The sequence below is a fragment of the Bos indicus genome, chromosome 8, assembly GCF_029378745.1.
Source record: "Bos indicus isolate NIAB-ARS_2022 breed Sahiwal x Tharparkar chromosome 8, NIAB-ARS_B.indTharparkar_mat_pri_1.0, whole genome shotgun sequence".
NCBI classification, from domain to species: Eukaryota; Metazoa; Chordata; class Mammalia; order Artiodactyla; family Bovidae; genus Bos; species Bos indicus.
Window position 1 is genome coordinate 81,583,583 of NC_091767.1, and position 25,853 is coordinate 81,609,435.

At 47.0% G+C, this 25,853-nt stretch overlaps 1 protein-coding gene and 1 non-coding gene across 32 annotated transcripts in view; both read right to left on the minus strand.

Annotated features, from left to right (window-relative positions):
- Positions 1-3,656: 3,656 nt before the first annotated feature.
- FANCC (FA complementation group C) overlaps positions 3,657-25,853 on the minus strand; it is a 343,736-nt gene continuing 321,539 nt past the window's right edge. For all 31 annotated transcript variants that reach the window (XM_070794289.1, XM_070794290.1, XM_070794284.1 and 28 more), the window contains 4 exons: positions 25,367-25,442; positions 16,649-16,829; positions 12,063-12,269; positions 3,657-5,150 (listed from right to left, as the gene is read on the minus strand). In XM_070794289.1, coding sequence (XP_070650390.1) covers positions 4,986-5,150; positions 12,063-12,269; positions 16,649-16,829; positions 25,367-25,442 — 629 coding nt within the window. In that variant the 3' untranslated portion in view covers positions 3,657-4,985. The remainder of the gene's footprint in view (positions 5,151-12,062; positions 12,270-16,648; positions 16,830-25,366; positions 25,443-25,853) is intronic.
- Positions 6,529-6,635, minus strand: LOC139184691 (U6 spliceosomal RNA). Its single transcript, XR_011568261.1, has one exon. It is a non-coding gene; the product is annotated as a U6 spliceosomal RNA (small nuclear RNA).

The following is a 25,853-nucleotide window of genomic DNA, read 5'->3' on the forward strand; positions in this document are numbered from 1 at the left end:
TCCCTGGAAAGTTGGAGCCACCATCGACTGACTTGAGGAGACTGTGGTTTTGGTGCAGGGTGGGCTGGTGGAATCAGCCCATTTTAGTCTGACATTGTTGCTGACCGCCCAGTGGAAATAGCTGTTGGGCCGTGGGTATTCAGGTCTGTGGTCCGGAGAGGGTGTAGCCCCTCTGCACAGAGGTGGCTTGTGAAAGGCCAGCAGAGGGGCCACGGGGTGGAGACCTTAGGATGGAGTCCAGGGTGCCTGCAGAGTAGAGGTCAGGGGATGGGCAGGGCCCAGCCCCCTCAGACAGAGGAAGGCCCTGGAATGTTCCACTGGCCAAGGGAAGCTGTCAGGGAGGAGAGAGACTCAGTGGGTCAGGTGCTACCCAGACTGGTGTAGGAGGCCTGAGAAGAGCTGGCTGGAGCCCTGGGGAGGGCACTTGTGACCCTGACAGGGACAGTCCCCACGGGGTCCCTCTCTCGGGTCTCACCAACCTGTTGCAGTGACTCAGGCTTTAAGAACATATGCCAACATGCATGCTTGTCATTATACTGCATATAACACTTCACTTTCAGGATTCTCTTGACTGTACTTTGTTTTGTTTTTTTTTTTTTGGCCGAGAGGCATGTGGGATCCTAGCTCCCCAGCCAGGGATTGAACCAACACCCCCTGCATTGGAAGGTGAAGTCTTAACCACTGGACCACCAGGGAAGTCCCATTTCTTGGCTTTTCTTAAAAATTTTATTTTTCCATAAGAATTTTGGAGTCAGGACACCTAGTTCTCCTATTAGGATTCTATTAAGTCTAATTTATATCTCTAAGGCAGTTATTGTGTTTCCATCCAGGATGTCTTTCCAAAAGGAAAGAACTCCCAGTTAGAGCAGTGGTTCTCAATTTGGCAACGTGTGGACCAAGTTTCAGTTGTCATCTCTGGGCTGGCACCTAGTTCAGAGAGGGTGGGATGAAGCCCCCACTGCAGAGCCTTGCTGGGGCCCCAGGGTTAATGGCGCCGCACTGATGACCCCTGCCTCAGATGCCTGCAAACCAGCTTTCTGCCAAGGGCCCTCCTCCATCTTCTCTAGTGTTAGGCTGTTTCATGGCACTCATCCTTCCGTGATGCTCTAGAAGAGTAGACAGGGTGTGTGGACATGTGTCCTTCTCTTTAGCTGCCCAGGTTCTGACCCCCTCCTATCTAAGGGGGATGCGGTGGGTGGCAGCCAATGTCACAGAAGTGAAACCAGCTGGACACCTCCCCAGCTCCTCTTACAGCCTAAGAGCATGTGGGGGCCTGGGCTTCTCTAGGCAGGCGCAGCAGCTGGGACTCTGGCCAGCCCTTCAAAGAGTGCAGTGCAGGGGCCTGTCTCCCTACTGAAGGCAGCAGAGCTTGCAGGACAAGCTGTTAATACAAGGGTCCTGAATTGCAGAATTCAGTGGCAACAGCAGGAATTTCCTCACCTGGCCACTCTGAACCTGGGTTTTGGGCACTGCTGCTGGCTGCCTAGAGCTAAGCCCTCTCTGCTTGACAGTTCTGTGGGCTTTTTTTTTTTTTTTTTGGCTGGGTCATGGTTGCTGTATGTGGGTTTCTCTAGTTATGGGTAGCAGGGTCTACTCTCTAAGTCTTGCTGCGTGGGCTTCTCACTGCAGTGGCTTCTCGTTGCCAAGCACAGGCTCTAGGGCACTTGGGCTTCAGCAGCTGCGGGCCGCGAGCTCAGTGGTTGTAGCTTGTGGGCTCTGTTGCCCTGAAGCATGTGGAATCCTCCCAGACCAGGGATCGAACTCGTGTCCCCTGCATTGGGCCAGTGGACTCTCAACCACTAGACCACCAGGGAAGTCCTCTGTGGGCTTTTAAGTACTCTCTGGATCACTTCCCTTTTGCTTTCAACATTGTGTCTGTTGCTTGCAACAAGAATCCTAACTTGATGCACATGGATTCATCACATTGTGAGAAAAACCAGAGGTTGAGATTTTCAACACTGATTTAAGAGACTTTCTGCTTCTATAGAAGATCTACGAAGTATGAAACTCAGTATCCAAGCATACAAGTTTCCTACCCCAGACACCAAGTACGGTTGGCTAGCACAATTATATCAAGGATTGGGGGAAAAGGAAGTCCTACGTTACAACCTTCCTTTGTTATTATCAGTCTGTGTACGAGGGATATGATTTGGCCCCACGCTATAAACAAACTGTGGGCCTGGATCTTAGAAGAAGGCTCTAAGACACACATATTTATTTTGCCTTAAATTTGGTTCTTTAGGAATGAGACGGTTTGGTGATGATTAATAACAGGATTGTTTGACAAAATATACAAAATCCATGTCAAACCCAGTGTCAGGCAGAGGAAGGAAATCATCACCAGCACCACTGGCTGTGGGTGGGGTGGTGATGGGCCGGCAGAGGAAGAGAAAGGCAAGGACCGTGGCGCAGTCAAGTTTATTGTCTTCCTCCCTGGAGAGCACAGTTTGGATCCCTTGTTGAATAAGGTAGAACATTCCTCAGGTTTGCGCTTACTGTGTGAACACTAGGCCCCTCTGGGTAACAGGGACAGGCTCGGTATCAATTTGCCTTGAATTTCTGCCCACTGCCCAGGTCCGGATCCTCTTCCATTCCCTGTTCTTCACTTCTCTGCTTCGACGGATGTGGCTTTCTGCTGTCCCCTCTCATCCTGTCTGGTGCCCTTGTCCCAGCAGTGAGAACGGGGCCGGGTATAGAAGATGGAACTGGCATCCAGGGCCGCCCGGGCAGCAGCTCGTCCCCACATGCCCCCTGCGGTCTCAGGTGCCTCCTGGATATGACAGGAGCCCCCAAGTACCCCACGTCAGGAAGCAGGGTGATTGTCCAGAGAGCCCAATGCAAGCTGTTTGAGGTAAAACTGGGGGCAGCCAGATCCTGAGAGAGCCATGGGGATGTGCTCTGAGGATGAGTGGAGCCGCAGGTGGGGTTCCCTCCTTCCCAAGGCCTAGGGAGCCGGGGAGGCTGGAGCGAGAGGGCTGTGAGTCTGAAACACCAGAGTGAGCAGGAGGGTGGGCTGTGCGCTGTCAGATGCGTTCACGCTTCAGAAACTGAGGGGGGGCACAATGCGTACATCAATTCAGCTTACACTCGGTGGGAATATTTAAGTACGGCTTACAGGGAAAAAAGGGTCTGTATTACGACGCATCTCGTTTTGTTTCAGCAGCTGCTGCTGACTCGCCTACCCTATACCCACTCTCCTCAGCAGTTCTGAGATATCCAGTGGCAAGTTTCCTAGGCCTAGAGATAAATTATAATTGGTCTTTTCTAGGGGCAGACCTATCTAGGTTTTGAGAAACCTGAAGCTTCCATAATTGGGGAGTAGAGAAAATTTTTTTTCTGAGAAAAATAGTAATACTTAATACAAAGTTAGGGGCCATGTGACTTTTACTTAGACTGACACATGATAAACCAAATTATAGATTTTAGAAAGCTGGCAAACTCTACAAACACCATGAAGTCCTGATGAGTAACATCACCTCTGTATTAAGGGTGGCCGTTTAATACATTTTTTTCCCTACAGTTTTGGGCTCTGTCTTCTTTGATCTAAGTCCAAAGCTTAGGAGAACTTAGAGGCTTTGTAAAGGACTTAGGAAATACTACAGACAGACTGAAGTAAGGTCAGGAAGGCAATTTCCAGAAATGCAGATTAAACAATCTGAGATAGATAACTGTCCTGTTTTTATTATTTGCTGTGAAATACAGTGTGAATGGATGTCCACGTGGAAGCATACCCCACCCCCCCAGGAGGGCTGGTTCCCGGTAGCCACTCGGTGTAGGGGGGACTCACTACCACTGAGCTGAGCCTTTCTTCCATGTCCACTGAAGTTGGTCACAGCTTCCCCGGCAAGAATCCACAGAGGAGAGGCACCCTCACTCTAAGGGAAGCGCGTGATGATGGCACTTGTGATAAGAGCATTTTAACAGCATACCTTTCATACTGTAGCATTTCTCAGATGGAAGGCTCAGGTCAAAAGGTCTTGGAATTTTCCAGACCTTCAGGTGGGTCCATATACCAAAACAAGTAATTCCTCTAAAAGCTTAATGTCTAATACAACAAAACTTTACTCATCCTCAAACAGACGCCAAGAATAAGGCAGATTCAGAGATGACTAATACATAAATCCAAGTGGACATAAAAGTCCTGACTCACTCAACAGATAATACACAAAAAAGCCAAAGCATAAACCTAAAAGGGAAAAATGTCTTTAACTGATGTGAAATAAATATTGTTGAGGTTCCAATTCTTTATTAGAAATTTCCAACCCCCATTTTAGTTAACAAGACGCTGACATATAATCTCTTCCAATGCTTCCAGAACACAGCCTGACCCTACCCTGTCAGCCACCTTTGAGGTAACACGAGCTCTCTCAGGAACCACCGGTGCTTAGCGATGTAAAGCAAAAGACCCCAGAGCGTGCGTCACTTCACTGCTAAGACGTGTTGCTCCCGTCACCACCACTTGTTGCTGGGCTTGGTGGGCTCTGCTCAGGGGCCACGGGAGGGAAACTCGAGGGACCCACACTACCCTGATGAAGGACGTCTTAGGAAAGCAAGAGAGCATCCTGGTGGATAAGATGAGACACTGGTAACAATTACCAGACTTCTTAAAAAAGTGGAAAAAGGCTACAGTATTTTCTAAAATGATCAATGGTGCATGACCAACTTCTTGTTCCAAAGAGTTTGAAACATCCAAATAATAGTCGTGTGTCTTGGTTTGATATGGGGAAAAAAGGAAATGGAAATCTCTTTCCCATCTAGGCTTTTCTTTAGCGGTTCTCTAATCGACATGTGGGCTGAGCAGGCACAGGGGCTGCTGAAGCCACAATCCTGTCATTAGTGAGTAAATCTCACCTGACATTTTTTGTAAAACATGTACTACCAGATCTTGCCAGATGTTTACGGCTCATTTTTACAATGCGAAGAGGGAACACATTCTACAAACTTGTGGCTGTTAAGAAGTGGCCCCATCATTTCATCGTGTGGAGTCATTGGTTAACTTGCCCAGGCAAGGCTTGCTCTCGCAGCTCTGTGAGGAGCTCTCTGGCCAGTTTTCTCGACCTATGGGCTTCCACGCAAAGATGATCCCATCTGTACAAAGTATAGTCCAGGAAGCCAATAATCTCGTTCATTATCGCATCTGTCTGAGCCATCTGGAATGAGGACAGAAAAGAAGACAAATTAAAACACTTTGCAGACAGACTCGTCTCTTCATCCAGTGGACCAACCATAACCATCCTGTCTCCCAGAGGCAGCTGCATTCCTATCAGCTCCAAAGGTCTATTGTTTGTTTTCAAGGTGATGAGCAAAGCAAGACCATTCTCAAACCTTGGCCAACTCGTGAGCAGAGTCATTTCCTAAAGCTCAGACACACAACAGCTACAGACAAATGCTTTATTTCTTGGAACACCTGTCACAGCTTTGCTGGGGTTATTTGCTGTGAGAAACAGAGGCAAATGAGCGTACTATGCTTGACTTTCTACAAAAGGCTCACTCTAATATGAGAACTGGAAAATGCTGAAAAGAGAGTGCCACCTGTTCTCACACAGACAGCTTTACAAACGGCATTCTTGGGCTCGCTGGCCCACTTGTCTGTTAATAGGCACCTAAGATTTTGACCCCCTTCATGGATCACAGCCTTGTTGAAGCTCAACAGTTAAAACGCTAAGATCATAGCATCCAATCCCATCACTTCATGGCAAATAATAGGGGAAAAAGTGGAAGCAGTAACAGATTTTATTTTCTTGGGCTCCAAAATAACTGCAGACGGTGACCGCAACCATGAAATTCAAAGATGCTTGTTCCTTGGGAGGAAAGTTATGACAAACTTAGCATATTCAGAAGAAGAGACTTCACTCTGCTGACAGAAAGTCTGTATAATCAAAGCTATGGTTTTTCCAGTAGACATGTATGGATGTATGAGTTAGACCATAAAGAAGGCTGAGCACTAAAGAACTGATGCTTCTGAACTGTGGTGCTGGAGAAGACTGTTAGACTGCAAGGAGACTAAACCAGTCAACATTAAAGGAAATCAACCCAAAATATTCATTGGAATGACTGATGCTGAAGCTCCAATATTTTGGTGCAAACAGCAGACTCATTGGAAAAGACCTTGATGCTGGGAAATACTGAAGGCAAAAGGAGAAGGGGTGGCAGAGGATAAGATGGTTAGACAGCATCACCGACTAATGGACATGAATTTGAGCAAACTCCGAGAGAGAGTGGACAGAAGCCTGGCATGCTGTATGTGACCACGGGGTTGCAAAGAGTCAGACACGACTTAGCAACTAAGCAACAGCAACAAAGGTTTTAACGCTTGACTCTTACGGGAAGCAGGAAACACGGGAACGGTCGTTCCTGCTGAATACAGCCTTAGTCGTTGGTGCCCTTAAGTGCCATTTCCTAAGAGTTCGGTTCAACAAAAAGGGGGAGAATCTCACAATCTATCTGTGTGAAGAATTTACTGTGCTTTTTCAGCAGAAGTATATAAGAACCTCTGTTTTTGAGAGTAATCTATGCTTTTTGTTTCTTTTAAATATAGAACGCTTCACAAATCGACATGGCATCCTTGCCCAGGGGCCATGCTAATCACGTCTGTCTCCTTCAGACTTTAGGCTGTGAGCTGCCAAAGTGAGCACCACGCATGCGTTTGCTGTGTGAGTCAAATGTTTAAGTCGCCTGAGCAGCCCAAGGCCAGGCTCCTTCCCCGTGTGCACGCTGGGCCCTTCTGGTAGGACGACCAGCTGCCCTGGTCCACCTGGGACTCTCCAGGGCCCAGGACAGCCTTCAGTCCCACGCCACCTCTGTCCGTGAGTCAAGGCAGATCACTCGGCAGCACGGGTATTGAGTGAGTGAGAGCAGGGGACACCCTGGGCCCCCTATACAACGCTGGTGCTCCTCGGCCACCTACTGGCAGCCGCCCAAGCCGAGAGGGTCTCTGCAGGGGCTGGGGGCGGGGGCGGGCTGCCGGCCTGGGCGGATTCGATGTGGCTCTTGGTGTCCAGATCATCCTCTCTTGGCTTTTATTTAGAAGCCATCACTGACGCTCTGTGCAAACCACCTCAACTCCCACGTTCCACTCCAGGTCTCTGGTCACCCTGCCCCCTGCCGCTGAGGGAGGGACGCTTGGCCAAGGGCGTCTGTATGGGGCTTCAACTCATTGTGAGCTCCGCAACGACAGAACTGAACTCCGTATTTCAGATCAGGGCTGCCTTTCGGCTGAGAGCGCTGTGGTCCAGCAAGAGAAGATGGAAGGAGACCGAGAGGGAAACGTGAACTCAGAGCAGGTCGAGGGGGCAGGAGAGGATGGGCCTCAGGGGCCGGAGGAACCTGGGCCCCAGCCGGGCTCCTTGTGCCTCATCCTCATCACAGAGGCTCCGAAGGAGGAGAGAGTGGAGACGGTAAACCAGGAGCAGGGGGCAGAGAAGCCGAACAAGGGGCGGGAAGGGCAAGGGTTCTGACCAAGGGATTCAGTGGGAACTCAGAGCTGAGCCCTGGGCCTGTGGGTGAACCCAAGGAAGCAGTCGGTGGGGAGCATCCTGCAGCAGAGGCTGGGGTGTGGGGCCACGAGAGCGGGAAGGTGAGCTGACGGCACACGGGGCCACTCGGCTAAGGAACACGGTGCAGAGAGCACAGGGCTCAGAGCCTAGAGCTCACAGATGACAGCAAGACCAGGACCCGGCCGGGGGCTGGCTCTGCTCCCTACTCTCTTTCTCACCAAAGCCAGGCCAGGGCTGGGGTTCTGGGGGTGGTGATGCCCAAACCCCTGGGAAAGAAAGGCTGTCCCACCAAGCCTAGGCTTTCCTAAGTGGCCACCACCTGCTCCCAGTCAGGCAGACCTGGCCCGGAGCTCTTCCCAGGGTGCTTGAAGAGGACCCCAGGAGGAGCCAGTGCTGGGGGGACTCCTTGCATCTGTCCTGCTCGTAGCAGTGCTTGCTGGGCTGGCTTCAACGGACCATGTGGCACTACAGGAAGCCTTCAAGTAGGAAAGGCCGGTATGTTAGTAAAGGCAGTTTCAGAACATCTCTAAGGGCAGAGCCCAGGAGGCACTCTGAGCTACGACCGCTTCTGAGGTGCCAGGAGGCCAGTGCCCACCTGCCTAGGAACCGGTACAGGGAAACAAACACCGGGTTTCATCCTTTAATGATTTTTTTTTTTTGCAGCTGAGCTGACTTAGGAAAGTGTATAAAGATGTGCGGGGGTTTTCCGAGCTCCCCCAGGCTCAGGTGTAGATCAGCAGTGTTGACTGGGGTTGAGCTATTTTGTGGGAATTGGCCTCTGGCATCGGTGACAAGCCTGAGCTTGGTGACATGACCAGCTCCTGAGTCACAGCGGCCATTCTGTGGGTGAGACCTGAGAGGGTGGTCTGTGTGAATGTGGACTGTTCCTGGAATGGAGGGAAATATGGTTGGAATACGGAAGCAGAGAACTGGGTGTCTCTGAGGAGCTTTCTCTAGACTGGATTCTCTCACACCCTATGGGCTGGGACTCTGTGATCTCCCTGGCCTGCTTTCCACCCCCAGGGGGACAGGATGTGGGAGGAGAAGGAGAGCACAGGCTCAGGGAGGAAGGGCAGCCAGGCCTGAGCAGGCTCCTTGGGCTGAGGCCCCTCCCCCAGGTTCCAGGGCCTGGGCAGGAGGTCAGAGGTCAGGCAACAAAAATACCACCAACGCTTGCATGATTCAGAAGTGCCTGCCTTTGACTTTTTTGTTTTTGAAAACAGGTTTTCTTTTATATATGCGTACTAAGTTGCTTCAGTCATGTCCAACTCTTTGCAACCCTACGGACTGTAGTCTGTCCATGGGATTCTCCAGGCATTTCCTCCTCCAGGAGATCTTCCCAACTCAGGGATCAAACCCATGTGTTTTACTTCTCCTGCATTAGCAGGTGGGTTCTTTACCACTAGCGCCACCTGGGAAGCCACTTCTCACATATATATGTTTTTTAAAATTTATATATATATATACACAAATACATTTATATATATGTATGTTTTATTTGGCTGTGAGGGGTCTTAGTTGCGGCATACGGGATACAGTTCCCCCAGCAGGGATTGAACCTGGGCCCCCTGCGTTGGAAACTCGGAGTCTTACCCAGTGGACCACCAGGGAAGTCCCCTTAACTTTTAAAATAACTTTCAATTTTAAAACAGTCTTAGATTTACAGTTTGACCAAAAAGATGATACAGAGAAATCCCATACCCCCACACTCAGTTTTCCTGTAAACATCTTACATTAGTTTAGTACATCTGTCAGAATTAATGAGCCAGTATCTATTCATTTTATTAACCCGACTTTTAGGTCAGACTTTATTCTGACCTCAGTTTTCCCCTAATGTCCTTCTTCTGGTCCAGATTCCGTCTAAGACACCACATTACATTTAACTGTCGACCCTCCTTAGGCTCTTGTTGGCCATGACAGTTTCTCAGACTTCCCTGTTTTTGATGACCTCGACAGTGTTAAGGAGTATTGGTCAGGTATTTTTGTCAAATGTCCTTCAACTGGAGTTTGCCAATTGTTTTTTTCATCACTAGACTGGGGTTATGGGTGTGGGGCAGGAAGGCCATAGAGGTCAAGTGCCATTTTCATCACTTCCTATCAAGGTGACTTTAGTACTGCGGATGTTGATCTTGATCACCTGGCTGAGGCAGCGGCTGACAAGCGACTAGTATAATTTATTCCTGGCCAGAGAGGAAAGTTGGTTGATACCCAGTTCTACAGGTATGAGGACATTCTTTAGCTCTCACCTATGGAGTTCTCCCACCCCAAATGGATTTGGAGGTGAGATGTGCATTTTAGAAACACACAGGACAGATCGCTGTGCTGGGGTGGGCCCTGAGGAGATGGCACCCCACATGTGACAAGCAAGTCCTCTTCTGCTCTTGGCCACACCTGGGCTCTGGGAGGTCTTCTGTCTGAGCCCTAGCGGATGGCCTGACAGGCTGGCTGTGTGGCCTGCCTGCCCCACATACCTTGTTCTCCTGGGACCGAGGAGAACCTTCTGGGCACTGGTGACTGAGTTTTTGGCAATCCCACTGGTCACTGGGACTTGCTTCAGGTTCACATTCAAACAGAGCAGGAGAGAGCAGGAGGGGGCCTCTGGGTATTGGGAACATTCCTTTCTTGATTTGGTTGCTGGTTTGCATGGGTGTTTTTGGTTTGTGAAAATTCATCAAGTTATACTTTAATGTATATATTATAAAAAATTAGAAACAGAAAAAAAAAACAGCATTTTTTTTTTGAGATGAGCTTATAACATAAAATTTGCTATTTTAACCATTTTAAAATGTACAATTCAGTGGCATGAATTATATTCGCAGTGTTGTACAACCACCGCTACTGTCCATTTCCATAGCTTGCTTATTATCCCAAGCGGGCACTCTGCACCACTCCCCACTCGATTCTACCATCTATGAATTTACCTATTCTAGGCACCTCACACAGTACCTCACACGAGTACCATCATGTAGTATTTGTCCTTCTTTTGGTGTCTGGATTATTTTACTTAGCCCTCAAGGTTCATCCATGTTGTAGCATGTGTCATTCATTCATTGTGAGGCTGAATAATATTTTACTGTATGTATGTATGTACAAAGCATCTTTGGTTTATCCATTCATCTGTTGATGGGCATTTGGCTATTAGGCATAACACTGCTATAAGCAGGACTGAACAAGTATCTGTTTGAGTCCTTGCTTTCAGTTCCTTTGGGTACACACACAGAAGCAGAACAGCTGGATTATATGGTGATTCTATCTTTAAATTTTTGAGGAACCATCAAACTGTTTTCCACAGTGGCTGCATCATTTTAACATTCCCAACTGGAAAGGCGAGTGTTCAATTTCTCCATGTCCTTACCAAGACATGTCTTCCATTTTGTTTGACTTGGTTTTTAGTATATGTCCTAGTCCCTGGGTCAGGAAGATCCCCTGGAGGAGGGCATGGCAACCCACTCCAGTATTCAATCCCATGGAAAGAGGAGACTGGCAGGCTACAGCCCATAGGGTCACAAAGAGTCAGACACAACTGAAGCGACCGAGCACACACTATGTCCTAGCGGGTATGGAGCAGTACCTCACTGTGGCTTTGATTTGCATTTGATTTGATTTGCATTTGCATAAGAGCTAATGACCAACTTAGACAGCATATTAAAAAGCAGAGACATTACTTTGCCAACAAAGGTCTGTCTGGTCAAAGCTATGGTTTTTCCAGTAGTCATGTATGGATGAGAGAGTTGGACTATAAAGAAAGCTGAGTGCTGAAGAATTGATGCTTTTGAACTGTGGTATTGGAGAAGACTCGTGAGAGTCCCTTGGACTGCAAGGAGGTCAAACCAGTTCACCCTAAAGGGAATCAGTCCTAAATATTCTTTGGAAGGACTGATGCTGAAGGTGGAACTCCAACACTTTTGGCCACCCAATGCGAAGAACTGACTAATTTGAAAAGCCCCTGATGCTGGGAAAGATTGATGGTGGGAGGAGAAGGGGACGACAGAGGATGAGATGGTTGGATGGCATCACCGACTCGATGGACATGAGTTTGAGTGAACTCCGGGAGTTGGTGATGGACAAGGAAGCCTGGCGTGCTGCAGTATATGGGACTGCAAAGAGTCAGACACGACTGAGTGACTGGACTGAACTGAGGAAGGATTTCTTTGTAATTAGCAAATGTTTTTTAAATTGAAAAATTAAACTCTTTGAGCCACTGCAGTAAGCACATTCTCAGTGAAGTCTTGTTCTTCTTCACAAGGAGGAAGAGTCACATACTGTAACAAAAAGATGGCCTGAGGAGATGGGAGACTAGCTTCCAGCTTGGATCCTGGCCATGAGCTGTGTGACCTGGGAGCAGTCTCCTTCCTTATCTGCGGCCCTCTTCCCTCCTCTGTGCCATGCAGGTGTTGCACAGGGCAGGCTCCCCATCTGGCCTGGCTGTCTCTTCCCTTCCTGTCTATCCATGCTTGGACAGCATCCTGGAACATAGGCTCCTCAAAGGCCAGGCCCTTGAGTGATAAGTCACGCTTCCCTTGGGTTGTGAATGAGAACCAGGATGCCAGAAAAGGGGAGACTTACGAGGGTGATGACTTCCCGGGCAATCGTGTGTCCTCCAGGAGCCCAGAGCAGGAAGTGCAGGAGGAGGCGTCTGACCAGCTGCTGACAAGCAGGCGGTCTGGGGTCTCCACCTAGGTTCTCTCCAGCTGCAGCCTGCAAATCCCTGGCCGAGAGGGCTGGACTCCTGAACAGCTTCGTGAGGCAGCCAAGCACTGTCTTCACCTCCACCTGGGAATATAATTTCAAAGGAAGAGATCAGGGGGAGGGTTGGGACATGTGTGGGGCTAGGATGATTCAATTCTCTGAAGCAGCCCCAGAAACGGGAGAGGACTCGTGCCCGAGGAAGGTTAGAGAGGGTGGACCATGTCTGAGTTTACACTGCTCCACACAAACCCAAATGGGCGTAATGGAAATTTCTTGACTTTCGTCTTGCTCACTAAGCAGCCAGGGCACCATGCCAGGAATTGACCTTTTTTTGTTGTTGTTGTACAAAGGAAATGGAGAAAAGTCCTCAGCAGAATGTAGTCATATTTTTATATTGTGGGAAAAAGAACAAAAGGCTCCTTGAAAACTTGCTCACTATCACAGCCACGGATCAATTAAAGCCCCGTGCTTGGACCTCCACTGAGTCAATGTGCTGATAAGAATGAGGTTTGCCTTTTGCCATCTTTGGTTGGGAGGAAGTGCCGGCTCAAACACACACACACACCCACACACACACACACACCCACACACACACCCACACCCACACACACACACACACATACACACACACCACATGTGTTTTGTTTTAGACACTGGGACACTGTTCATACATATTTAAAGCTCAAGCAGAGGTCACAAGTCTGTGGAATCCATATAATAATAGTGATTGTTACAGGTCTGTGGGTTGTTTCTGCATAAAAAATATTTATTTCATGCTGAGACTTCAAGAATGGTACATCAAGTTGTGACTTGGAAAACAAAGCAAAAACTGAAAGCTGTAGATCCAAAATGCCACTTGGACTCATGAACAGCTATGTTCCCTCATTTTCGAAAGAACACTTAGGCCCACTCTAAAAATTCCCATGACCGATTTTATGGATTTTGTGAGTCCTTTTTTTCTTTGAAAGTTAAGGCTTCATTCAGTGAAGTCTGTCATAAATTCCAACATACTAGCAGCGTTGTGTGAGCAACTCTGACCACAGTGAAGATCATGAGAAACTGCACCCTGGGCCCTTCCGTGGTGGAGGGCCACGTCCTAACAGGAGAGGGCCACTCCCTCACCACCTCGTGTCTAGGCCCACCCTGATGGCATCCACAGGAGCCCGTGGCTGTCCTGCGTCTAGAATGGTCTGCAAAAATGTCAGGGCTTAGGAAGCGATGCCTCCATAATCATGTTCTTCTTGTTCATCTTCTCCCCTCACCCAGTATTCCCTGAGGCTTGCCTTGTTTCTTTCTCTTTTACTCCAGGCCACCTTTCCCTTCAAATACCTTCCTCATATGCCAAAAACGTTAATGCTTTCTAATCTTACAAGGAGAAAAATATAAGCTTTCTTCTCTAAGTATTAATTTTTATCCTGCAGTATGAAAATTTACGTATGCTTACTGTAAAACATTTGAACAAAAAAGTAAAAAGAAAAAAAATCAAAATGACGGTAACCACTATTCAAAGAGACTTATTAAAAGTGAGGTTTATATCTTTGTCATCTTTTTTCTATGCATTGTGAACACAGCACTTACTAAATACAAGGAACTGTATTCTAGGGCTTGCACAGTGCACTATAAACAATTTACCATTATCTATATAGCACAAGTTCTTTGATAACACGATCTTTCATGGCAGAATGCCATTCTGTGGCTGTGGAGTGAAAGTCGCTCAGTTGTGTCTGACTCTTTGCAACCCCATAAACTATACAGTCCATGGAATTCTCCAGGCCAGAATACTGGAGTGGGTTACCTTTTCCCTGGAAGATTTCCAGGGGAATCTTCCCAGCCCAGGTATTGAACCCAGGTCTCCCACACTGCAGGTGGATTCTTTACCAGCTGAGCCACAAGGGAAGCCCAAGAATACTGGAATGGGTAGCCTGTCCCTTCTCCAGCGGATCTTCCTGACCCAGGAATTGAACCGAGGTCTCTTGCATTGCAGGCAGACTCTTTACCAACAGAGCTATCAGGGAAGCCCATTCTGTGGCTGTAATACACCAACAATTTATTTAGGCAATATCCTAACTACTAAAAGTGTAGGCCATTTCCAGTTACTGCAGTTACAAACAACACTGCAGTGATCCTGTATCAATCTTTGCGCAGCTCTCTACTTACTTCCTTAGGAGATTCCTAGAAGGGGAACCACAGGGTTGAAGTGTATGAGCCCTCACTTAATTTTTAAAAGTATACAAACATAGGAAGTTTTTGTTTTTTATCATGATTCAGTTCAAAGTTAGCAAAAGGAAGTGAACACTGGCTGGCAGAGAACAGTCTGCAGAGACAGGAATGGGTATTTGCACAGGCCGTATTGCATCCCAGGCAGGAATGGTTGCTCTTTGTCGCTCCCCGTCTCGAGCTCCCATCACCACCTGCCCCAACCTTCAATCTCAAGGATGCTCAGCAGAGGTGATGTTTCCAGCCACAGGACACTATCACATCCAGGTCAGTACTGTGATTTAATTATGCCTTTTAAGGCAAAAGCACAGGTATTCTCATGGAGAACTCCATGGACAGCGGAGCCTGGCGGGCTGCACAGCTCGTGGGGTTACGAAGAGTCGGACGCGACTCAGCGACTCACTCTTTTAGTTTCACTTTAAGGCAAAAGCACAAGCAATGTCAAGCTCAGTCAAATCGAACAATAATCATGTTTTTAAAGGTAGTTCACAGTCTTTCAAGTCACCCAACAGACCCATCAAAGGGATTAAGCTCACAAAACCCAGGGGAGTGAGAACTGTATATTAATACTACTAGTTAAATTAGGAGAGCTGGGCCCCGCTGCTCCCCAGGATACCACCCACACCAGGGCCTCAGCCCCAGGCAGACGGCCGCCTCGGACAGAACAGCTAGGGAGAAAACTGACGTCCCGGCGCTAAGCTCCTCTGAGTGATCTAATCTGTTTTGATCCAGGCTGCCAAAGCACCCCCTGAGTGAGAACTATGTGTAAGTTTTATTAAAAAATAAACCAAAAAAGGACTCGCTTAGCTGGTAGAAAGATATGCCAATGCAGAGCTCTCTAGAAAATAAATCTTATGGGACTATTTACTTCTCTGTACTTCAAAAGTAATCTGTCAGTTTCTATGATCCATACAGAATTTAACATAAAACCTACCAGTTTAGCTAATACAGAATCAAATATGAAATATATGTAAAAAGCTTCAGAAATCATTAGTATTCATATGTGCTGTGTGCTCAGTCGTGTCTGACTCTTTGCAACCCCGTGGACTGTAGCCTGGCCAGGCTCCTCTGTCCACGGGATTCTCCAGGCAAGAATACTGGAGTGGGTTGCCATTTCCTCGTCCACGGGATCTTCCCAACCCAGGGATCAAATCCACATCTCCTTTGTCTCCTGCACTGCAGACAGATTCTTTACCCACTAAGCCACTGGGGAAGCCCGAAAACAAATTAGGATTCTCTTTACTGTGATATTTTAAAAGGGAAAAAAATAGTAAGCTCTCTTTTTAATCTGATAGCAATCTTGAAATACATGTTAATTTCTCTTAAAAAAATGTTCTATTGGGATCCAGAATGCTCACCAAATTGCAACTTTTTGAAATCACAAACTTTTCTCGCCCCTGCCATGTAACATGCTTTTAAACAAGTAAAATATACAGCCATACTGAACTAGTCTCTGTTTTTTTCAAACAACAGAAAACATCAAGCAAATGGGAGCACTGCTCTCTACATAAAGAAACCCACTCCCTTTAATTATTAAAGTCAGGAAAAAGCGGTGGCAGTTGAACTTTTAAAAACCAGCAAATAAATGTTTGTAAGGAAGGCGCAAATGCCTTTAATCAATACATGGCTCCTGTAATTATCATATTCCACACAAAATAACAACTGTCTTTGCCATGGGCACTTAGCCACTCCTGTACTTCGCTGCTCTGCTATTTAGGAAACGACCAAGTCGTTTTTTCAGAAGCTAAGTGGTTAATATCATGTGATTACTTTAGTAAGAGTTCTAAACAAAGCCGGTACTGTGAGGATCTACTGACTGATCCAAGAAAGGACTTAGGTCAAGAGGGAAGCAGACAGGGCCAGGCTGCAGGGAAGAAAGAGGATGGTGCTCCTCAGAAGAGGGTCAGACCCTGTATGACGGCCCCTGGAGCGTGCAGCCCCGAGGCCGGCACGCCTGTGGTTCAGGACAGAGCAGCAGTGACTAAGGAGAGAGAATGACCCAGGGACAGGAGGGCTGCACTTGTTCCTCGGTGTCTCCTGCGAGACCTGGCCTCCCGGTCCACTCCTAAGGGCAGGAAAATATCTTGACTGCACGCCCAGGTCCCACTCACTCTTCCAGGCCCACGTCTTCCTGTACCTGCTGAAGTGCCTGGAGGTCAGTGAAAGCCAAACCCACCACCGCAGGGTCCCTTTCTGCACCCAAGAGACCGCCCCCGAGGCCGCAGGCCTTGGGCCGCGCCACCTACCATGGTCCGCGCTCTCTGCTGATGCCCGGCGCCTGGGCTGCAGCTGAAAGCCAGGAGCCACAGCAGGGCCTCTGGGGGTTCAGCCTCAGCTTCTGACATCAGTAACTGCTCAGCCGTGATATCAGCCCATCCTCCAAAGTGAACAAACAAGAACCAGCTCTCAAAGGGGCCTCCATAGGACCTGGAACAGAAACAAAACACAGGGCAGTTAGGCAACTTGATTTCTTTTCCTTTTAGGTTTTTAAAGAGACTGTAATGTCTGTGAATGGTTGGCTTCAATTGTTCTTAGCCACTGAAGTACAGCTTGTAAGGAATACAAGTCAGGCTCAGAGAGAGAGCTCAAAACGCCACCCTGAACCCTCACAGGATGTTCAAAGGCAGGCTTCCCTAAACCCCCCGTACCCTGACGACCTCAGACTTTTAAATCTTGACACCCAGGGCCCCTGAGTGAGCACAGACATTGGAGAAAGGAAGTTTTGGCCCATGACCAGCAAGACTGATGCAAGGTGAGCGCCCGTGGGTGCACCACTCTGCCTTCTGCCTGGGCTGCACAGCTGGGCTGCTGTGGAGACGGGGCCCCCAGCCACAGGGCAGCCACCCAGGTAGCCCAGAGCAGAAATGAGGGGACCCCCTGGAGTCCAGACAGAGCCCAGAGAAGGGACGCAGGCGGAAACACGTGCTATTCCTTTACTCACAAAACGTTTTAGCCAATTTTGGCAATTGTGAGTTTTTCAGTTTAGTGCAGTTCAATCACTCAGTTGTGTCTGAGTCTTTGTGACCCCATGGACTCCAGCACGCCAGGCCTCCCTGTCCTTCACCAACTCCTAGAGCTTACTCAAACTCATGTCCATTGAGTCAGTGATGCCATCCAACCATTTCATCCACTCTCGTCCCCTTCTCCTCCTGCCTTCAATCTTTCCCAGCATCAGGGTGAATCATTTCTTTGCATTCGGTGGCCAAAGTATTGGCATTTCAGCTTCAGCATCAGTCCTTCCGATGAATATTCAGGACTGATTTCCTTTTTGATAGACTGGTTAGATCTCCTGGCAGTCCAAGGGACTCTCAAGAGTCTTCTCCAACACCACAGTTCAAAAGCATCAATTCTTCGGCACTCAGCTTTCTTTATAGTCCAACTCTCACATCCATAAATGACCATGGTTTTGACCAGACGGACCTTTGTTGGTAAAGTAATGTCTCTGCTTTTTAATATGCTGTCTAGGTTGGTCATAGCTTTTCTTCTAAGGAACAAGTCTCTTTTAATTTCATGACTGTGGTCACCATCTGCATTGATTTTGGAGCTCAAGAAAATAAAGTCTCTCACTGTTTCCATTGTTTTCCCATCTATTTGCCACGAAGTGATGGAACTGGATGCCATGGTCCTAGTTTTCTAAATATTGAGTTTTAAGCCAACTTTTTCACTCTCTTCTTTCACTTTCATCAAGAGGCTCTTTAGTTCTTTGCTTTCTGCCATAAGGGTGGTGTCATCTGCATATCTGAGGTTATTGATATTTCTCCCAGCAATCTTGATTCCAGCTTGTGCTTCTTCCAGCCTGGCATTTCTCATGATGTACTCTACATATAAGTTAAATAAGCAGGGTGACAATATACAGCCTTGACGTACTCCTTTCCCAATTGGGAAATAATCTGTTGTTACATGTCTAGTTCTAACTGTTGTTTCTTGACCTGCATAGAGACTTCTCAGGAGGCAGGTCAGGTGGTGTGGTATTCCCCTCTCTTTCAGAATTTTCCACAGTTTGTTGTGATCCACACAGCCAAAGGCTTTGGTGTAGTCTATAAAGCAGAAGTAGGTTTTTTTTCTGGAACTCTCTTCCTTTTTCAATGATCCAATGGATGTTGGCAATTTGATCTCTGGCTCCTCTGCCTTTTCTAAATCCATCTTGAACATCTGGAAGTTCATGGTTCACATGCTGTTGAAGCTGCCTTTCTTTGGGATTGGAATGAAAACTGACCTTTTCCAGTCCTGTGACCACTGCTGAGTTTTCCAAATTTGCTGGCATACTGAGTGCAGCACTTTCACAGCATCATCTTTTAGGACTGGAAATAGGTCAACTGGAATTCCATCACCTCTACTAGCTTTGTTCGTAGTGATGCTTCCTAAGGCCCACTTGACTTTGCATTCCAGGATGTCTGGCTCTAGGTGTGTGATCACACCATCATGGTTATCTGGCTCATGAAGATCTTTTTTGTATAGTTCTCCTGTGCATTCTTGTCACCTCTTCTTAATAACTTCTCCTTCTGTTAGGTTCATATCATTTCTGTCCTTTATTGAGCCCATCTTTGCACGAAATGTTCCCTTGGTATCTCTAATTTTCTTGAAGAGATCTCTAGTTTTTCCCATTCTATTGTTTCCCTCTATTTCTTTGCACTGATCACTGAGGAAGGCTTTCTTATCGCTCTTTGCTATTCTTTGGAACTCTGCATTCAAATGGGTATATCTTTCCTTTTCTTCTTTGCCTTTAGCTTCTCTTCTTTTCTCAGCTATTTGTAATGCCTCCTCAGACAATCATTTTGCATTTTTGTATTTCTTTTTCTTGAGGATGGTCTTGATCACTGCCTCCTATACAATGTCAGGAACCTCCATCCATAGTTCTTCAGGAACTGTGTCTATCAGATCTAATCCTTTTTTTTTTTCTCACACAATCTGTTTATTTTTTCCATTTTACAAGTGAGGAAACTGAGGCACGGGGAAGTGAGCAAATGGACTCACGGTCATACCCTTGGAAAGGGCAGGCTCCTTCATCCTTCCCACCCACTGTCCAGTGTCTCTGCCTCTCTCCACCGCAAGGCTCTGAGTGAGCTGTCTCTGCTGGCTGACCACAGTTCCTTCTTTGCCGCTGTGTTCTGCTCTAGACAGGCTCTCCCCTCCACCACTCCACTAACATGGCTGCCTGTGCTTCCTTTGAATCTATTTGTCACTTCCACTGTATAATCGTCTAAGGAATTTGATTTAGGTCATACCTGAATGGTCTAGTGGTTTTCCCTACTTTCTTCAATGTAAGTCTGAATTTGGCAATAAGGAGCTCATCATATGAACCAGAGTCAGCTTCTGGTCTTGTTTTTGCTGACTGTACAGAGCTTTTCCATCTTTGGCTGCAAAAAATATAATCAATGTGATTTTGGTATTGACCAGCTGGTGATGTCCATGTATAGAGTATTCTCTTGTGTTGTTTGAAGAAGGTGTGTGCTATGACCAGTGAGTTCTCTTGGCAAAACTCTGTTAGCCTTTGACCTGCTTCGTTTATACAAAGGCCGAATTTACCCGTTATTCCATGTATCTCTTGACTTCCTAGTTTTGCATTCCAATCCCCTATAATGAAAAGGACATCTTTTTGGGGTGTTAGTTCTAGAAGGTCTTGTAGGTCTTCATAGAACCATTCAATGAACTGTATATCAAATTCTTTCCTCTCATCATGTATTGATCAGTGCTGAAAAGTTAAAGCTTTTGTGAAGATGTCCTTTTGTCACATAGGGAACCGGGAGGTGGAATAAAGGATAGACTCTGCTTAAGGTAAAGACCCACTAATTTTGCTTAGAGACAGTCCTAGCAGCCTAACATCTCCCGTGGGAGAAATGGAGCAGGACTAGCCTGAAATCACATGGGGCAGAATCCTCCTTCTGAACTGGGGAAGCTCCTGTAACAGGAGAGCCCTGGGCCCCTTTTGCAGTGCTCCATCCTTGCTGGATCTGGGTTCACACTCCTCTGCTTGGCTCATGGAATCCTGGGGCCAGCATTGTCGCCACCTCCTCGAGCCACTGCTTTCCTCCTGTCCCCCGAGAACAAGTGAGTAAATTGTGAAATCTAGTTTGCCAAACAATGACAGAAAAGTGGGGCATTCATCTTACTTCCTTGTCCCCGCAAGAGGGAGAGCTGATGCTGAGTAGTGGGCTGGGTTATGGTCCAAGGTAAGGAACAGGCTCCATGGGGTCTCCTTCCTGCAGGCCTCACAGACGAGTAAGCTGAGCAGGGTCCCCCATGCCCCCTGCTCCCACGTGGGCATCCCGCGCGGATCACGGTTCAAGGCCTGGGAATGCTCCCTCCTTTCCTCTAGCAGCTGAGTGTGCAAGGCAGTCCCATGGGGCTGGCTGAGAAGGTGCCTAAAGCTACTCACAGACCCCTCCCAGCAGGTGGCCTGAAGCCTAGTGGAGGGAGATCTGGTTTAGGTGGGGCCCCCAAGAAGTCTGGGGCCTTATCCTGCTCTTCAACACAGATAACCAGACGGTGCACTGGGGGCTGCCAGGGCATGGAAGGTCATTAATACAGCCCACTTGCCCACTTGGCTGTCTGTCTCTCCTGCTGGTTCTGTCTCTCCTACTGGTAAGAGTCTTGGGGTGGGGTGAGTACTTGGCACCCAAACCTGCATCAGTGATGATAAGCAGAAGAGCACCGGCCACAATTTGTGATGACCAGTAATGAGATTATAGAGAATTTCAAGTAGGAAAAGTGGCAAAGGGAACAAATGAAGACAGTCTTAGTAGACTAGTGTGCATGCATGCATGCTAAGTTGCTTTAGTCATGTCCGACTCTGCGTGAGCATATGGACTGCAGCCCACCAGTCTCTTCTGTCCATGGGATTCTCTAGGCAAGAATATTGGAGTGAGTTGCCATTTCCTTCTCCAAGGGATCTTTCCAACCCAAGGATTGAACCGGGTCTCTTACGTCTACCTGCACAGACTAGTATAGACAATGAATAAAATACTCTAAAAGCAAGGAAGTTAAGAGGAAGCAGAGGGCGCTATGTTGCAAAGAACTTAGCAAAGTCTAAATGTGAGTGGTCTTAGGGAAATAATATATGTGTTATTTCCCTAATATTATATTTATCTAATATAATATTAGAAATCATGTTAGAATGGATTTTCTAATTTCAGACAAAAATTTATTATAAAGAGGAGGAAAATAAACATTTCATCCTACCATGCAGGAGAAGTTTAGAATTTCCTTCCCTAGAGAGGCAGAGTAGACAGAAGGGCCTAGAGAGATGCCATTCTTGTTTTGCAAGCCAGGGGGAGGGGGGTGGGTGGGGGGTGCAGCATGTGAGCAGTGCTTTTTTCCTAAGGTCTAGTCTATGTATCGGAGAAGGCAATGGCACCCCACTCCAGTACTCTTGCCAGGAAAGTCCCATGGACGGAGGAGCCTGGTAGGCTGCCGTCCATGGGGTCGCTAGAGTCGGACACAACTGAGTGACTTCTCTTTCACTTTTCACTTTCATGCATTGGAGAAGGAAATGGCAACCCACGCCAGTGTTTTTGCCTGGAGAATCCCAGGGACGGGGGAGCCTGGTGGGCTGCCATCAATGGGGTCCCACAGAGTCGGACACGACTGAAGCGATTAGCAGCAGCAGCAGTAGTCTATGTATTGTTATACTTGTACATTTCCAGATCTAACACCAGCCATTACTCTCAATAGCTTCTAGGCCAGGTATTTACACATGCAGCCTATTTATTTTGAGCTGCTTGCAGTGCTCCCTCCACTTCTTACTCAGCAGTGGGTATGCTGTTTGGGGATACATGCAGCCATACCTCATTTTACTGCACAGAAACACAGAAAATGGTGTTTTTTTTCCCACAGATTGAAGGTTGTGGCAACCTGGCATCAAGCAAGTCTACTGACTTCATTTTTCCAACAGGATTTGCCCACTTCCTGTCTTTATGTACATTTTGGTGATTCTCATAATATTTCAAACTTTTCCATTATATTGATCATGGTGATCTGTGATCTTTGATGTTGCTACTGTTGTTTTGGGGTACCATGAACTGTGCCCATATAAGCTGATGAACTTAAAAGATAAATCTGTGTGTTCTGACTGCTCTACCAGTCAGTTGTCTTATCTCCTTCTTTTTGGGCCTCCCTATTCCCTGAGACACAACAATATTCAAGTTAGTCCAACCAATGCCCTTTTCTTCAATTGGAAAAGACCCTGATGCTAGGAAAGATTGAAGGCAAGAAGAGAAGGAGATGACAGAGAACGAGATGGTTGGGCGCCATCACTGACTCAACAGATTAGAGTTTGAGCAAGCTCCAGGAGATGGTGAAGGACAGGGAAGCCTGGTATGCTGCAGTCCATGGGGTTGCAAAAAGTCGCACACGACTGAGCAACTGCCAACAATGTCCTACAACGGCCTCTAAGTGTTCAAGTGAAAGGAACAGCTGCACATCTCTTACTTCAAAAGGTTGAAATCATGAAGTTCACTGAGGAAAGCATGTTTAAACCAAAATAGGCTGAGAGCTATAGGCCTCTTGCACCAAACAGTTAGCCTAGTTATGGATGCAAAGGAAAAGTTCGTGAAGGAAATTAAAAGTGCTACTCTCATGAACACATGAAGGATAAGAAAGCAAAACAGTCTTATTGCTGATATGAAGAAAGCTGTAGTGGTATAGATGGAAGATCAAAACCAGCTACAACATTCCCTTAAACCAAACCCTAATCCAGAGTAAGGCCCTGACTCTTCAATTATGTGAGGACTGAGAGAGGTGAGGAAGCTGCAGAAGAAAAGTCTGAAGCTAGCAGGGATCGGTTCATGAGGGAAAGAGGCCATCTCCACAACACAAAAGCGAAGGGTGAAGCAGCAGGTGCTGGTGTAAAAGCTGCAGTAAGTTATTAACGATGCTGGCTACACTAAGGCGATGGCACCCCACGCCAGTGCTCTTGCCTGGAAACTCCCATGGACGGAGGAGCCTGGTGGGCTGCAGTCTCTGGGGTCGCTAAGAGTCGGACACGACTGAGCGACTTCACTTTCATTTTTCACTCTCATGCATTGGAGAAGGAAATGGCAACCCACTCCAGTGTTCTTGCCTGGAGAATCCCAGGGACAGGGGAGCCTGGTGGGCTGCCGTCTATGGGGTCGCACAGAGTCGGACATGACTGAAGCGACTTAGCAGCAGCACATTAAACAACAAATTTTCAATACAGATGAAATAGCTTTATATTAGAATAAGATGCTATCTAGGACTTTTACAGCTGGAGAGGAAAAATCAATGCCTGGCTTCAAAGCTTCAACAGACAGACTAACTCTCTTGCTAGGGACTAATGTAGTTGGTGACTTCAAGTTAAAGTCAATGCTTATTTACCATTCTGGATATCCTAGGGCCTTGAAGAATGATGCTAAATGTACTCGGCCTATGCTCTGTCAGTGGAACAATGAAGTCTGGATAACAGCACGTCTATTTACAATGTTTTACTGAATATTTTCCCTGGAGGAGGAAATGGCAAGCCATTCCAGTATTCTTGCCCAGAGAATCCCATGGACAGAGGAACCTGGCAGGCTACAGTCCATGGGGTCACAAAAAGTTGGACATGACTGAGTGACTGAACATACTGAATACGTTGAGATCTACTACTCAGAAAAAAAAAATTCCTTTCAAAATAATACTGCTCATTGACATTGCACGTGGACACCCAAGAGCTCTGATGGAGAACAATGAAATGAACGTTGTTTATATGCCTGTTAACACAACATCCATTCTGCAGTCCATGAATCAAAGAGTCATTTTGACTTTCAACTCTTACTATTTAAGAAAAACATTTCATAGGGCTGTAGCTGCCATGGGCTTCCCTGGTGGCTCGGGGTAAAGAATCCTCCTGCCAATGCAGGAGATGCAGATTCAATCCTTGGGCCGGGAAAATTCCCTGGATGAATATTCTTGCCTGGGAAGTCCCATGGACAGAGGAGCCTAGTGGGCTACAGTCCATGGGGTCACAAAGAGTCAGATATGACTTAGTGACTAAAAACAAAACAAATAGCTGGTGTAGAGGGTGATTCCTCCACGGGATCTGGGCAAAAGTAAACAGAAACCCTTCTGGGAAGGATTCACCACTGTGGATGCCATCAAGAACACTGGGACTCGTGGGAAGAGGTCAAAATATCAACATTAACAGGGATTTGGAAGAAATTGATTCCAACCCTCATGGATGTCTATGAGGGGTTTACGACATTAGTGGAGGAAGTAACTGCAGGTGTGGTGGAAATAGCAAGAGAAGTAGACCTAGAAGTGGAGACTGAAGACAGAATGGCTACAATCTCATGATAAAACTCTAACAGATGAGGATCTGCTTCTTACAGATGAGCAGAGAAAGTGGTTTCTTGAGGTGGAATCTATTCCTGGTGAAGTTGCTGTGAACACTGCTGAAATGATAACACAGAATTTAGAATATCACATACACTAGATGATAAAGCAGTGACAGGGTTTGAAAGGAATGACTAATTTTGAAAGCAGTTCTGCTGTGGGTAAAACGCTATCCAAAGGCACTGCACATTACAGAGAAATCATTTGTGAAGGAAGAGTCAACTGATGTGGCAAACTTCACGTTGTCTTAAGAAACTTCCGCAACCACTCCAACCTTTGGCATCTATCATCCTGATCACTCAGCAGCGTCATCATCAAGGCAAAAAGATTATGAGTCACTGCCATTTTTTAGCAATAAAGTACTTTTAAATTAAGGTATGTATACGTTTTTTTAAGACATAATGCCACTGAACAGTAAATAGACTATAGGACCGTGTAAGCCTAACTTTCATATGCACGGGGAAACCAGAAAGGTCACGTGATTCCCTTTATTGCCGTGGTCTGGAGCCGAGCCTGCAATATCTCCGAGGTATGCTTGCAATGCCTTCCCCTATCTTTCCTTGCTCACAGGGAAGATAAGGATACCAGAGAAACCACGTGTGAAAGAGATCTAGGAGTCATCGGTCTTTGCTTACCCGTGGTCTTCAACTATTTCTTTGAGCATTTCAGAGATATGTTTCAGTGACTGGTGCCATAGTCCCTGCGGAATATCTGTGGGTGGAGAGAGCCATCAGAGAGAAGCTGAAAAAAAGTCAAACCTAGTAGGAATCGACTGCAGTGGAGACCAGAAGGGGCCCATTTAGGGGAAAGGCCTAGTTTTCCCGGTCCACGGAATCCATACCACCACCCTCAAGCTGATCCCTGCCAGAATCCATCTCTCAGGCCTGGGAAGAAAGACCTGTTAGTGTTACACAGAGTTAAACTTCAAAGGCTCTTTAATTCAGGTACATGAGACTGCACAGGCAGCCCACAGTAGGATTTAGGAAGGCTATGTTGAAGATGCCCGGCTTTTTTTTCTTTTCTACTCATCCACCCCCTCATCTCTCACTAATAATTTGTGGTTTCAAAATATATTAAAAAAAAAAAATAGTCAATAAGGAATTAGGAATGTGCTTCCCAACT